At 37.1% G+C, this 16,645-nt stretch overlaps 1 protein-coding gene across 1 annotated transcript in view; it reads left to right on the top strand.

The window, feature by feature from the left end:
* Positions 1–16,645, top strand: part of si:dkeyp-14d3.1 (transmembrane protein 132C) — a 441,788-nt gene that overhangs the window by 103,756 nt on the left and 321,387 nt on the right. Inside the window, exon 2 of the mRNA XM_062051096.1 lies at positions 2,396–3,284. Coding sequence (XP_061907080.1) covers positions 2,396–3,284 — 889 coding nt within the window. The remainder of the gene's footprint in view (positions 1–2,395; positions 3,285–16,645) is intronic.

Below are 16,645 nucleotides of genomic sequence, written 5' to 3'. Positions count from 1 at the left end.
GAGTAAAATTAACTGTTAAAGGTTAGTACTATTAGTGGACCAGCAGCACGCACAATCATGTGTGCTTACGGACTGTATCCCTTGCAGACTGTATTGATATATATTGATATATAATGTAGGAACCAGAATATTAATAACAGAAAGAAACAACCCTTTTGTGTGGATGAGTGTGAATGAGTGTAAATGGGGGAGGGAGGTATTTTTTTGGGTTGGTGCACTAATTGTAAGTGTATCTTGTGTTTTTTATGTTGATTTAATTTAAAAAACCAAAAAAAACCAACAAAAAAAACAATACCGATAATAAAAAAAACGATACCGATAATTTCCGATATTACATTTTAAAGCATCTCTAGTATTTGAAGTATAAGAAAAACGCAGTTACGTAAAAAAAAAATTGGCAACCATTGTTTTGGTTAATCCTCTATCCTTTTATCTTGGATAATTTAAAAACAATTATGATTAAATGACTAAACTAGCCTGTTCTTTTGTCTAAAAGGCTTCTTTGACCCAATGTCAATGTTCATTGTCAGTAGCAATATCGAATACGCATGAATTATCAATTAAGTAACCTGCTCAGTGGCCTTGTGGTTAGAGCGTCCGCCCTAAGATTGGTAGGTCGGGAGTTCAAACCCCGGTCTAGTCATACCAATGACTAGTGATGATGTTTGATAAGAAATTATCGAGTTCAAGCCCATTATCGATTCCTTATCGATTCTCTTATCAAATCCAGATAGGTTGTTGTATATGGAAAAAAACACACAATATTTGGTTCAACAAAAGCTCACTTTTATTTTATAAGAATAAAGAAATAAATAAATAAATAAATATTGACTGTTACCCCCCTTAAAAAAAATAAAATAATAATAATAATATTGACTGTTGTTACCCAAAGTATATTACGTGGGATTTTTCAGAAAAACAAATATATACAGTAACATAAAAACAACCTGTCTCTGTAATCACTATAGGTGTATAAATAATAATATAGTGTTAAATAAAATCAGTCCCTTAGGCACAAAACTGAAAATAGTACAAATAATAATAAATAATGGTATTTTTTATTTATTTAATTTTTTGTCGCAAAAAAATACAATCATGTGTGCTTACGGACTGTATCCCTGCAGACTGTATTCATCTATATTGATATATAATGTAGGAACCAGAAACATTAATAACAGAAAGAAACAAGCCTTTTGTGCGAATGAGTGTGAATGGGGGAGGGAGGTTTTTTGGGTTGGTGCACTAATTGTAAGTGTATCTTGTGTTTTTTATGTTGATTTAATAAAAAAAAATATATATATTTTTTTTTTTCGTGAGCGGCCCGGTACCAATCATTCCACGGAGCGGTACCGAGCCGCGGCCCGGTGGTTGGGGACCACTGGTGTAGGCTTTAAGATAACGTTAACGTTATCAGACACATACAAAAAGACTAACGTTAACGTTACCGTTAGCCACTGACTATGCTTAGGTAACGTTAGTCTAGCTAACATTACTGCAGTCCTGGTTGACATAAGAGGTAACGTTATTTTAGCCTAAAGGCTACGACTGAGCAGATATGGAAATGAACCGGCAACAGTAAACATTAGTTACTCACCAGCACTATCACTGGAATTGGCGCTGCAGGTTGAAGCAGTCCATTGTTGTTGCTGCTCCTTTTTTTTTTTTTTTTAAACCTTTATTTATAAATTTCAATTACAAACAGACGAGAAACAAAGACAGTACAGAACAGTACAAAAACATGACCAAACAGCGCCAGGGGGTTGTAAATTTAAAGTAACTAAAATAGAATACAAAAAAGTATATATATAATAAACCTTGTTGCTGCTTCTGTATCTGCCGCCTAATGACTGAGCTACGTCATTTTCTGGGACGTGCCACAGGGCATTTCCTATGGGAAGGGATTCGTTCCCAGGGATTCGAATAAAGAACCAACTCTTTTTCTTTACTATAGTGGCCTTGATAACGGGAACCGGTTCTCAAAAAGGGATTAGAGTCCATGGAATCGGTTCTTTTCTTATCGAACAACCGGGAGAACCTGTTTCGAGCATCATCCCTACCAATGACTATACAAATGAGACCCATTACCTCAGCATCAAGGGTTGGAATTGGGGAATTGGGGGTTAAATCACCAAAACGATTCCCGAGAGCGGCCACCGCTGCTGCTCACTGCTCCCCGCACCTCCCAGGGTGTGGAACAAAGGGATGGGTCAAATGCAGAGGGTAATTTCACCACACTTAATGTGTGTGTGACTATCAGTGGTACTTTAACTCTAATAGAGTGTTGATTGCAAAGTAAATGAAATTGTAATGATTAAAGTTAGTTAGTTAAGTGCTACTTACCATGGCTGTCAATCCCCACAAACTCCTGACTCGGCTGCTCTCCTCTTTCCCGCAGTGGCTGACTGCCGTGTCGTAGAAGGACTGCAGAGATATACTTCAATCCCCACATATCTGCCTGTCAACTACCAGGTGCTCAACACTGACTTGGCATTTTTCCTCAAAGAAAGCAATCAAGACTTCATGAGAAACTCTAGCCTGATGTCACGCACCGAGCCTTTCTTCATCCACCAGGCCAGGAATTTACCTTCAGTCAACTCCAGCTACGGACCCCTCTCTGTGGAGCAGCCGGTCCCTTTAGAGCTCCTCCAGAGCCCGGGGGTTTTCCCCGCGTCATCACTTTTCACTTTTAATTGGAAAGTTCAGACTTTTATCATGAATACAAAGATTCACCTGGCCAAGCCCAAAGTCCAAGTCCTGTTTTACATCGCAGGCAGGGACTGGGATGACTACAGTGCTATCGACAAGCTACCATGCGTGCACATGTTTGCCTTCCATGAGACCCAGGAGGTGCACGGTACCTGCCTGCTGAAGGGGCCGCTAGGGCTTTGTGTGGCCGAGCTGGAGCCCTTGGCGAGCTGGTTCAGTCCGCCTAGCATTGTGCCAGGACGACAAAAGAACCTGGAAGCTTCTGAGGGAACCCCAGTGGAGCTTTACTACATCCTGCAATCCACCGAGGGAGGGGAATGCCACTCGGAGGAGGCCAAGAAGGAAAACTTCATCCGCTCAAGCCAGGAAGGGCTGTTTGGGTCTTATACCTCCACACCGCTGAGAAGGATCGGCGGTGTAAGACTCTACCGGAATCCTATTCCACCCCAACTGGCTGAACACAGACTGGATCATAACTTCATGATTTTGGTCCCGACCACACCAGTGAGTCAGAGAGAGACGGTCTCAACCTACGTCACAGTGTCAGCCTACTCTACCGTGGAGATGTTTACGCTCAGGTAAGATTGAACCCTTTCTGATGTAGATACAGTGGAACCTCAATTCACGAATTAACTGGTTCTCCAACATGGTTCGTTTGATTGATTGATTGAAACTTGTATTAGTAGATTGTACAGTACAGTACATATTCCGTACAACTGACCACTAAATGGTAACACCCAAATAAGTTTTTCAACTTGTTTAAGTCGGGGTCCACGTAAATCAATTCATACACCTAAAAGTTGGTACATACCCCATTAGAATCAATTTTAGTAATTTAGTAAAAAACTGCACACTTTGAAGACAACATATTTGTATACTGTATATATATATATATATATATATATATATATATATATATATATTACGGGTGTAACGGTACACAAAAATGTCGGTTCGGTACGTACCTCGGTTTAGAGGTCATGGTTCGGTTCATTTTCGGTACAGTAAGAAAACAACAAAATATACATTTTTGGGTAATTTTTTACCAAATTTGCAAAATCTTCCACCAAAAATATTTTTCTTAATGGAATATTTGATGTGAAGTAATCGGAACCTTGGACAGGTCAATAATTCATAATAACATTGATTTTGATTCAATATTATGTTTTGAGCAATGACAGTTTGAAAGAAAAAAAACAGCTTTGTTTTATTAGTCAACATTGCAACTTTTTCTAAATTACATTTAACCTTTAAGCTTTTTTATTTCACTTTTGTTATGTCTTTGTTTATTTTAATAGTATTTTTAGAATGTGCCGTGGGCCTTTAAAACATTAGCTGTGGGCCGCAAATGGCCTCCGGGGCACACTTTTGACACCCCTGCTATAGATAATAATACATTAAATCTGATAAATCTATGGATAAAAAGCAGAACCTGGCGACGCATGCGTGTTTATCATAACTCTCTCGCTTTCTCTGTCTCTGCCCCTCCCTCACCAATGCTGCTGCCCGCACAATTTGTTTTGTTTTTAACCCCTTCTTAACCCTGAACGTACATTGAAAATACACGCAACCCTAACTCAAAATGCCGGACATTTGAGGCATTTAAGAAATTCCGCCCTGACAGCTCCGCAAAAGAGGACATGTCCGGTGAAAAGAAAAGACATACTTAATATGTCCATGTGGAAACTCGTTCGGTACACCTCTAAACCGAACCGGATCCCCCGTACTGAAACGGTTCAATACAAATACACGTACCGTTACACCCCTAATATATATATATATATATATATATATATATATATATATATATATATATATATATATATATATATATATATATATATATATATATATATATATATATATATATACACTACCGTTCAAAAGTTTGGGGTCACCCAAACAATTTTATGGAATAGCCTTCATTTCTAAGAACAAATATAGACTGTCGAGTTTCAGATGAAAGTTCTCTTTTTCTGGCCATTTTGAGCGTTTAATTGACCCCACAAATGTGATGCTCCAGAAACTCAATCTGCTCAAAGGAAGGTCAGTTTTGTAGCTTCTGTAATGAGCTAAACTGTTTTCAGATGTGTGAACATGATTGCACAAGGGTTTTCTAATCATCAATTAGCCTTCTGAGCCAATGAGCAAACACATTGTACCATTAGAACACTGGAGTGATAGTTGCTGGAAATGTGCCTCTATACACCTATGTAGATATTGCACATTTACCACATTAGCAATGTATAGAGTGTATTTCTTTAAAGTTAAGACTAGTTTAAAGTTATCTTCATTGAAAAGTACAGTGCTTTTCCTTCAAAAATAAGGACATTTCAATGTGACCCCAAACTTTTGAACGGTAGTGTATATATATATATGTATATATATATATATATATATATATATATATATATATATCAAACCGACATAACAAGGAGATGATAGCTACACAATCTGTTTTTTTTATCCAAACAACACAACAACATTGCATCAAACTTAACTTGTCAACAGACACACACAAAAGTTCCGTTGGTGCACTCCAGAACGTTAAGCACCATGTTGCTACAATAAAAACGAAAAAATGATTTTACCTTGTGTCTGTGAATATTTGTGGCATTCCATAAAAGTAATACATCGTAAAAACAGTCACCAGAAATGGACCGTATAAGAACAGTGGTACTGTTGTTTTATTTACAGTAATATGCCATAAATGGAAGAACCATAGATTTCTGTAAGATAATGACTGTTCAGTCGCCCAAATTTTACCGTTTGAAAAAATAGTGGTACTGTTTTTCCATTCATAGCAGGGCTGGGCGATATGGACGAAAAAGTATATCTCGATATATTTTTACTTAAACTTGATATTCGATATATATCTCGATATATTTTCCGGTGAAAGTATACATATAAAGATATTCATTTTTGAGCGATATTCAGTGAAATTGAAGTGAATGACAATTGTACTGTAAACACTTTTATTAACCCAGTTAGTCAAGATGGGTATTAACGGCACAGAAAATAAACTGTTTAAGTTGCACAGAATTACATAACATACATAATATAGACAAAATATATATTTCTACGTAAAATTAATAACATAGCTGCGCAAATAATACAAAATTGTATCAAACTCAGATAAAAAAATACATTTGCAGGCAGGCACTTTTTAATTCTTTTCCAGGTTTGCTGACCCACCCTATCTTGCCTCTGATTGGCCTATGCCTAACCAATATCATCATAGTAAACAACCAACCAATCATGGATGTTCTTATACGTGCAAGCACGTCTTGGAGGAGGAAGGAGGAAGGGGAGGGATTTAGTAGCCCATGGAGGGAAAACAAGGAACACAACAAATAAGCGGCGTTTGGTAATTTTAAAGTGAAATAAATTATATCGATATTGCGATATTTTCTTAATTCATATCTTGTTTAAAAATATATCGTTACATCTTACAAACTCGATATATCGCCCTGCCCTAATTCCTAGTTTAATTTTTTTTTTTTAAATCATTGTAAATTCTACACCAACATTCTGCCGACTGATCTGCCTACCTACAGAGTACATATAAAAAATATTCAAATTTATAATAATAATATGAGGTGAATCCTTATACAGTAAATTTATATTCATTCATTACTCACTGTTCCAAGTGGCCCTCTGAGGGCAGCCATAGTTGCGATGCGTTATTTTAGGGCAGGGGTCGGCAACCCAAAACGTTGAAAGAGCCATATTGGACCAAAAGTACAAAAAACAAATCTGTCTGGAGCCGCAAAAAATTAAAAACCGTATATAAGTCTTATAATGAAGGCAACACATGACGTACAGTAAGTGTCTATATTAGCTATAATAGCCTACTATCAAAATGACTATGTGTCGCAGGCTGAAGCAAATCAGAAATGTTGAAATGTAATATTTATTCTACACATTTTTACAACATTAAAAACCATTAGTAAATCAGAGGCGACTCAGAAGGTGAGATAACTCCTGGAAATTACCGGCTTAGGATGGCCAAAGGTATAGATGTGTGTGTCCAAGTTAAAGGAAATGGCAGGCTGTCTTCTTTTAATAGATTCATTACAATCTTTGGCAAGCTAGGTAATGTTTGCTGTGGTCTGGAACAACATGGCACACAAACAACTATCAGAAATGCAGCCAATACTACTACTACTACTCAGTGGCCTAGTGGTTAGAGTGTCCGCCCTGAGATCGGTAGGTTGTGAGTTCAAACCCTGGCCGAGTCATACCAAAGACTATAAAAATGAGACCCATTACCTCCCTGCTTGGCACTCAGCATCAAGGGTTGGAATTGGGGGTTAAATTACCAAAAATGATTCCTAGGTGCGGCCACCGCTGCTGCCCACTGCTCACCTCACCTCCCAAGGGGGTGATCAAGGGGATGAGTCAAATGCAGAGGACAAATTTCACCACACCTAGTGTGTGTGTGACAATCATTGGTACTTTAACTTTAACTTTAACTTAATATTACATACAGATAGTGTGTCATGAGACATGCAAAACTAAATTATATACAAAGAGGATAAAAGTAAAGGATATTAAATGAGCTCAAATGTACCAACAAATGAGGCATAATGATGCAATATGTACATACGGCAAGCCTAAATCAGTGGTCCCCAACCTTTTTGTAACTGCGGACCGGTCAACGCTCGAAAATTTGTCCCAAAATTTGACAACATTTTGTCATAAAAAAAATACAATCATGTGTGCTTACGGACTGTATCCCTGCAGACTGTATTGATCTATATTAATTTGATATATAATGTAGGAACCAGAAATATTAATAACAGAATGATTTAATTTAAAAAAAAAAAAAAATATATATATATATATATATATATATATATTTTTTTTTTATTATTATTTTTTTTTCTTGTGCGGCCCGGTACCAATCTATCCACGGACCGGTACCGGGCCGCGGCCCGGTGGTTGGGGACCACTGGCCTAAATAGCATGTTAGCATTGATTAGCTTGCAGTCATGCAGTGACCAAATATGCCTGATTAGCACTCCAACAAGTCAGCAACATCAACAAAGCGCACCTTTGTGCATTCACGCACAGTACAAAACGTTTGGTGGACAAAATGAGACAAAGGAGGAGTGGAAGATTTTACATGTAAACAAACAGTCCACCGAAATGAGTAGGACAGAATGATGTTCACCAAATACTCTCATCAGTGAAGCATACACACAAACATATTGAACAGTGGGCTTCCTAACAATTGGGAAGGTTTGTGTCATGTTGGTCCTCACACGAAAAACATACTAAAACAAAAACATTATTTTTCCCCCATCTTTTTCCATTTTCAATCCTTTTTTAAAAAATGCTCCAGGGAGCCACTAGGGCGGCACTAAAGAGCCGCGGGTTGCTGAAGGCAGAATTGTTGATATGTCTGTAGGCTCTCATTGGACACTTACACTTAATATGGTGGCAGGTGAATGCAGTCTTGCTCGTTTACTTGTACATCTTTTCTTGTGTTGTTGCTTTTAATCTTTTCAATTAAATGATGCTAACTACCCCCCCAGAGTGAAATAAAAGGACGCACAGTAGATTTACGGATAAATGTTTGTGTGTGTGTGTGATGGGAGGGGTGAGGGTGGGGGAGTAATTGCAGGCCACAGATGATCCAAAATGATCATGATAATTAGCATGTGATGCAAATGAGGATGCCCATTAAAACCGTGTCCATTATGTCCATTAATGTAACGACTGAAGCTGATCTTAATTACGTTTGTTTACGACATTTATAACCTGAAGGAGACGCTGCAGTGCGAGGTCAAGCCAATTTGTTTCCCCACATAGAGAAAAATAAACAGTGTTTTCAGTGACTAATTGTTTGCTAAATAGGACAACAAAAACAGACGGATGGCTTTTGGCTTAACATTTACATCAAGTTCAGCATCCTGATAAAATGTCTGTGGTTCCTGCAAATACAGTCAGGGTCAAAAGTTTTATACACTTGTAAAGAACATAATGTCATGGCTGTCTTGAGTTTCCAAGAATTTCTACAACTCTTAGTTTTTTTGTGATAGAGTGATGGGAGCACATACTTGTTGGTCACAAAAAAAACATTCATGAAGTTTGGTTCTTTTATGAATTTATTATGGGTCTACTGAAAATGTGACCAAATCTGCTGGGTCAAAAGTATACATACAGCATGAATTGATTAACGTGGACCCCGACTTAAACAAGTTGAAAAACGTATTCGGGTGTTACCATTTAGTGGTCAATTGTACGGAATATGTACTGTACTGTGCAATCTACTAATAAAAGTTTCAATCAATCAATCAATCAATCAATGGTTATATGTCCCTTGGCAAGTTTCCCTGCAATACGGTGCTTTTGGTAGCCATCCACAAGCTTCTGGTTGAATTTTTGACCTCTCTTCTTGACAAAATTGGTGCATTTCAGCTAAATTTGTTGGTTTTCTGACATGGACTTGTTTCTTCAGCATTGTCCACACGTTTAAGTCAGGACTTTTGGAAAGGCCATTCTAAAACCTTAATTATAGCCTGATCTAGCCATTCCTTTACCACTTATGACGTGTGTTTGGGGTCATTGTCCTGTTTGAACACCCAACCTCCGGGCTGATGATTTTAGGTTGTCCTGAAGAATTTGGAGGTAATCCTCCTTTTTCATTGTCCCATTTACTCTCTGTAAAGCACCAGTTCCATTGGCAGCAAAACAGGCCCAGAGCATAATACTACCACCACCATGCTTGACAGTAGGAATTGGTGTTCCTGGGATTAAAGGCTTCACCTTTTCTCCTCTATAACCTGCTACCAAAGAATATACAACAATTCTTCTCAAAAGAAGAGGAGAAATATAATCATAGAGAAAAACGTAATTTAAAACATTTGTATGCACATACAACACTTAACACCTTCAGTATATCAATATGTGGAATTAATGGAATGGATTAAGCAAAGCAATCAAACCACTTCAAGAAACTATTCAAACTTAAAGTGTTTACAAAGTACAAAGAAGAAGAACCATGATAAACATTCTAAATTTATTTCATCCATTCATCCGTTCATTTTCAAGATAATCTTACTCATCTCACCATATGAAATGTAACTTACTTCACTGAGTATTATTTATGTATTTATTTATTTTATTGGGATTACTTATGAAGTATATTGTGAATAAAGTGAGAACACGAAGTGATCAAAAGTTTTGGCAACTGTTATGTACCGTTTTTTTCGGAGTATAAATCGCTCCGGAGTATAAATCGCACCGGCCGAAAATGCATAATAAAGAAGGAAAAAAACATATATAAGTCGCACTGGAGTATAAGTCGCATTTTTGGGGGAAATTTATTGGATAAAACCCAACACCAAGAATAGACATTTGAAAGGCAATTTAAAATAAGTAAAGAATAGTGAACAACAGGCTGAATAAGTGTGCGTTATATGACGCATAAATAACCAACTGAGAACGTGCCTGGTATGTTAACGTAACATATTATGGTAAGAGTCATTCAAATAACTATAACATATAGAACGTGCTATACGTTTACCAAACAATCTGTCACTCCTAATCACTAAATCCCATGAAATCTTATACGTCTAGTCTCTTACGTGAATGAGCTAAATAATATTATTTGATATTTTACGGTAATGTGTTAATCATTTCACACATAAGTCGCTCCTGAGTATAAGTCGCACCCCCGGCCAGACTATGAAAAAAACTGCGACTTATAGTCCGAAAAATACGGTAATCCTCATTTTTCATTGTCCCATTTACTCTCTGTAAAGCACCAGTTCCATTGGCAGCAAAACAGGCCCAGATCATAATACTACCACCACCATGCTTGACGGTAGGAATGGTGTTCCTGGGATTAAAGGCCTCACCTTTTCTCCTCCAAACACATTGCTGGGTATTGTGGCCAAACAGCTCAATTTTTGTTTCATCTGACCATAGAACTTTCCTCCAGAATGTCTTATATTTGTCCATGTGATGTCAGTAGTAAAGGAATGGCTAAATCAGGCTAGAATTAAGGTTTTAGAATGGTCTTCCAAAGTCCTGACTTAAACGTGTGGACAATGCTGAAGAAACAAGTCCATGATAGAAAACCAACAAATTTAACTGCACCAATTTTGTCAAGAGGAGTGGTCAAAAAGTCAACCAGAAGCTTGTGGATGGCTACCAAAAGCGACTTATTGCAGTGAAACTTGCCAAGGGACATGTAACCAAATATTAACATTGCTGTATGTATACTTTTGACCCAGCAGATTTGGTCACTTTTTCAGTAGACCCATAATAAATTCATAAAAGAACCAAACTTCATGAATATTTTTTGTGACCAACAAGTATGTGCTCCAATCACTCTATCACAAAAAAATAAGAGTTGTAGAAATTCTTGGAAACTCAAGCCAGCCATGACATTATGTTCTTTACAAGTGTATGTCAACTTTTGACCAGGACTGTACCGACTTGTTTTTTTAAATGACACAGGAGTGTACGACTTTTTACTTTTTTTCAAGGAAATGCGAGAGGACGTGTTGAATAATTTATTCCGCGAGACAGAAAGTCCGGGGCGGCCACCGAGGCAATGCCAGCGGTGTTTATATTTGGCAGCGTACAACAGGACAGGTTGGCCGTCTGAGAAGGGCAGATATGCAAAGGCCTGTGTGGGCCTCGGTGATAAGGCAGTCAGTCCTCGTATGTGTTCGTTAGGAAACTTAATCACCAGAGCGAGGAGACTTTGATCTCTGCGTTCAACAACATCATTATCGCCCATGTTCTACACAGCCATTGTGAACTATGCGGCGCTGGCTTGCTGCAGCTAATCAGTCAAACCTTCTGCTACTATAATAGTGTTATATGTGTATATTTATATATTTGCATATGTATGGATATGTGCATGTGTGTGGATATATACATATATAGAGATACATATCTTCTTTTTTTTATATTTTTTTACTATTTATATTACTAAATTATTGTGTATGCACCATAGGGGATCTACTCTATTTTCGTTGTTCTTTGAACCTGTTCACTGTAATAATTAAAATAAAACTCTATTCTATTCTACTCTTCAAATGTTCATTAGATCACCAGTTTGATTAATTTTAACTAAATCCAAGGCCCAAAACAAAAATGTTTCCATTTTGTATACATTAATGAGTGGGAACATCAACGTCTGAATAAACTCCATCCATTTTCCTACAGCTTGTCCCTCTTGGGGTTGCGGGGGTGGCTGGAGTATTGTTGTCACGATACAGATATTTTGGTACCAAAATTATTTTGATACTTTTCAGTACTTTTCTAAATAAAGGGGACCACAAAAAACTGCATTATTGGCTTTATTTCAACAAAAAATCTTAGGCTACGTTAAACATATGTTTATTATTGCAAGTTTGTCCTTAAATAAAATAGTGAACATACAAGACAACTTGTCTTTTATTAGTAAGTAAACAAACAAAGGCTCCTAATTTAGCTGCTGACGTATGCAGTAACATATTGTGTCATTTTCCATTCTATTATTTTGGCAAAATTATTAAGGACAAGTGGTAGAAAATGAATTACTAATCTACTTATTTATTTACTGTTAATATCTGCTCACTTTCTCTTTCAACATGTTTTATCTACTCTCCTGTTAAAATGTAATAATCACTTATTCTTCTGTTGTTTGATGCTTTACATTAGTTTTGGATGATACCACAAATTTGGGTATCAACCTGATACCAAGTAATCATACATTGGTCATATTCAAAGTCCTCATGTGTCCAGGGACATATTTTCTGTCAAAATAAAAACTAGAACAGCCAAATAGCTAAAACTAGTATGCATATATCTAAAAAAAAAGGCTTTTTTAAAAAAAAGAAGGGTTTTTAAGCCTTTTTTAAAAGCATCCACAGTCTGTGGTGCCCTCAGGTGGTCAGGGAGAGCGTTCCACAAACTGGGAGTGGCGGAGCAGAAAGGGTACGAAAGGATGAAGAAAAATTATTTCGCTAGAAATATCACAGATTACATTACCAAACATCTTTGACCAGGAAACCATGATTGTAACAATCCACATTGTGTCTTATTAATGTGTGAAACTGGTATCTAAACATTGTGTAGCTCCTCCTCTAGAAAGCAAGTGCTCCTACAGCAGGAATAGAAATTCTGTATTCTTACAAAATCTGGCAAGACACCAACGCACCGCGAGTATTTTTCTTAAATTGTCAATAATGTCCTTCTTGTGTTGAGCTGTTTAAAAATAAGCATAATGTTTTAAAAATATTTTAATTCAAGCAAACTAATTGTCCAGTCATGGTATTAAAAACTTAAAATGTATCTGTCCAAAGTACACTTATTTATGATGAAAAATTATATCCATCTGGGATTATTGCAATACATTTTGAGCTCATTATGAACGATGTGCGATTAATTGCAGTTAAATATTTGTATTGTTTGACGGCCCTGGATTTTATGCAATTTTTCTTAGTGCATTATTTTTTTCTTTTTCAAGGATCTGCCCCCTCTTGCCCTTACGTAGAGCCGGCCGATTGGTAAGGGAATCAGCAGCATAAAACTGTGATCGGAACATCTCTCACTAAAATAATAATAATTTTGACATCAGAATATCATGCGGGGCTTAACAATATTTCATGTAATCGAGTATGGAAGTGATAACTCATGCATCTTTTTATGCTTTTTACTCTGGCTCATTTGAAGCAAAAAGTAATTTAGCTGTGTCCAAGTACATTTGTTCAGTGTTTCATTGCCTTGGCAGTCGCGGGTCATTCAATGCTGGTAGCCATGGGGATGCCTGAGGAGAAGAGGTTTTATTCTGCTTATTTGTGGTTGAAGGCTTGATGTACGACTCTCAGTCGTATATGGAGGAACCTTTTGTGAACAAATCACTTTAATTTGGATCTTCTGTGACTGGTGATGTGCATTACAGTCATTGTCCGTGCTATTTACTGTACTTGTATGACATTAAAATGTTACTTAGAACTAGGCCTGGGCCGGAAATAAATTTTGCTGGACGATGTATCGTCCCACAAATTATTGCGTATGACCGGTATTATTGTCAGCATTATTTTGAGACCAATTTCAGCACAAATGTGGTAATTGTCAAGACGGGGGTAGTGGGGGTCGCAGCTTACTGCGGGGTTCCCTCCCCCGGGATGCAGACGGAACACTCCGGACAGGACGTGCAGGTAGGAACATGGTTTATTTGTCGAAAGTCAAACAAGTACCAAAAGCTGAAAACAACCTAGAGAAAAAATGTGCCGATCGCACTCGAAGCTAAGGCTAACAGTTAGCATAGGCAAGAAGACAGGGAATACTCACGTAACTGTAGCAAAAGCAAACAATGAAGCCAGCCCGACTGACCGGCAAAGGCAGGATTAAACCCATGGTAGCTAAAAACCAACAAGGGTGCACAAAAACAGGAACTAAGGGAGTCCAAAACTAACAGAATATAACAACACATGATCCAGGCCATGGATCATGACAATAATAGTAATAACGATGATAATAATGCAAGTAACCCTTTCAAACGCAGTTGTATTTTTAATTAGTATTTTTTTACCATTGTAATTAGAAAATCCAAAACCTACATTATTCTACATACTATACATTACCTTTTGCACTATATTAATTTATATTATTACGTATTGTTGACTTTGTACTTTTTTTTTTATTATTTTTTTTTATATGTCATCGCCTGCAATAAATAAATCAATGGGAAAAAAAAGACAAATAAATTAATTCTAAATAGGGAAACAAACAATAAAAATAAAATTGACTTTCTATATCTGTTAGCAAAAATTGCACTTCAATAAATATTGAAAATCTTGGAGTTCATTTATTTTTTTTTTGGTTGCCATCACTTTCCAACACACTCGGCATATTGGCTCCCTGGTCCCGGTAAAAATGCAATGAAAGGTAATTTCCCTCAATTTGGATTGACTAAAATCTCACCTGCATGTGGTTTTCCAGACACCCAGACAAGCCAGGTTTAATTGGATATACTCTCATATATTTTAATGGGCTGTCCCTCAAAAAAAGTTGAACTGAATCATACTGTTCTCTCTTCAGATTGGTTCTTAGAATAAATACAGTACTTTCTGCTTTCTGTCCCATACGTGAATAAACCTCAGTACATTTATATTTCTTGTTCCTTCGTAATGATTCCATCTCAGGCGGAGAAGTGACATCACTTAGAAGGGCAAAGGTTTTTATTTTTAAAAAGCAAATTACATAGTGCATCTCTGTCTTTAAAACTGCATTGGGGCATTGACACCAAAGGGCCAGTGAATTGGTCTGAGTGGAGGCTTTAATGGCTTTGCATTAGTCAGCTCAATTTTCACTAAATGGTTAAATCTTTTTAATTGCACGATGCAAGAATGCTGATCATTCTGTTCTGTTTTTCAGTCTCAGTTGCCCACCAAATGCATGTTTTGAAGTGAAATATACACTACATTGCCAAAAGTATTTGACCACCCATCCAAATGATCAGAATCAGGTGTCCTAATCACTTAGCACAGGTGTATAAAATCAAGCACTTAGGCATGGAGACTGTTTCTACAAACAGTTGTGAAAGAATGGGCCGCTCTCAGTGATTTCCAGCGTGGAACTGTCATAGGATGCCACCTGTGCAACAAATCCAGTCGTGAAATGTCCTAGCTCCTAAATATTCCAAAGTCAACTGTCGGCTTTATTATAAGACAATGGAAGAGTTTGGGAACAACAGCAACTCAGCCACCAAGTGGTAGGCCACGTAAACTGACACAGAGGGGTCAGCGTATGCTGAAGCGCATAGTGCAAAGAGTTCGCCGACTTTCTGCACAGTCAGTTGCTACAGAGCTCCAAACTTCATGTGACCTTCCAATTAGCCCACGTACAGCACGCAGAGAGCTTCATGGAATGGGTTTCCATGGCCGAGCAGCTGTATCTAAGCCATACATCAGCAAGTCCAATGCAAAGCGCCGGATGCAGTGGTGTAAAGCAGTGGTACCCAACCACCGGGCCGTGGACCGATTGGTACCGGGCCGCACAAGAAAAAAAAAAAAAAATATATATATATTTTTTTTTTAATTTTATTTTTTTTATTTTTATTAAAGCAACATAAAAAACGCAATATATACATTATATATCAATATAGATCAATACAGTCTGCAGGGATACACTCCGTAAGCACACATGATCGTATTTATTTATAACAAAAAAAAAAAAAAATATGTTTGACTGCCATCTACTGGTCACACTTATCATTACGCCATGTACCAAATAAAATTGCTTCGAGGTCGGTAAGCAGAACCAGAAATATTCCGTGCGTTAGGCACACCTTATAAGGCGTACTGTCAAGTTTTTTAAGTCCGGAAAATACGGTAACTGTTTTAATCGTTTTAATGTACCAAAGTTAACCACCTTTGCTTGTTTCAACTACAATGAAATAGTTCAAGGGTTTTAATAAGATTTATTTTCCTTTTGATAATGTTGTTCATATTTGAACCTTGTTTAGTGAGGCAACTGTTTTAAAGCCTGTGCTACGATGTTGTTTTTAGTTAGCAATGCTACACGCCTTCTTACTCGACAAGAAACCAGAGTAATGAAAATTATAAAACGGTAATGTTTTTTTTGCCAATCTATAAAGTGTATTTAATGCCTGCCATTTTCTATGAATCTGAGTTTTTCTAAGAAGTAATTGAAATAATTTGTATTTCCACTTTCCTGAGCCACACACACAAAAAAAAAGTATTAGGACTGCAATTGCAAATCCCCATTAAAATGTGAATAGAGTCTCTTTACATTTTGAATCCTTCTTCTAAATGCTTTATGTTGTTCCGGTGTATAATTTGCTAGGGTTTAATGGCACTAAAATTGAAATGATCGTGCTGAAAGAAGCTGCAATTACCGTACATAAAATGTGTCTGTGCTGGTAAAAATAGTGCTACTTTGGCTCTACTTATATACTTATATTTGA

Source organism: Entelurus aequoreus, linkage group LG06 (assembly GCF_033978785.1).
Source record: "Entelurus aequoreus isolate RoL-2023_Sb linkage group LG06, RoL_Eaeq_v1.1, whole genome shotgun sequence".
Taxonomy (NCBI): domain Eukaryota; kingdom Metazoa; phylum Chordata; class Actinopteri; order Syngnathiformes; family Syngnathidae; genus Entelurus; species Entelurus aequoreus.
This window is presented reverse-complemented; position numbering and strand designations above follow the sequence as displayed.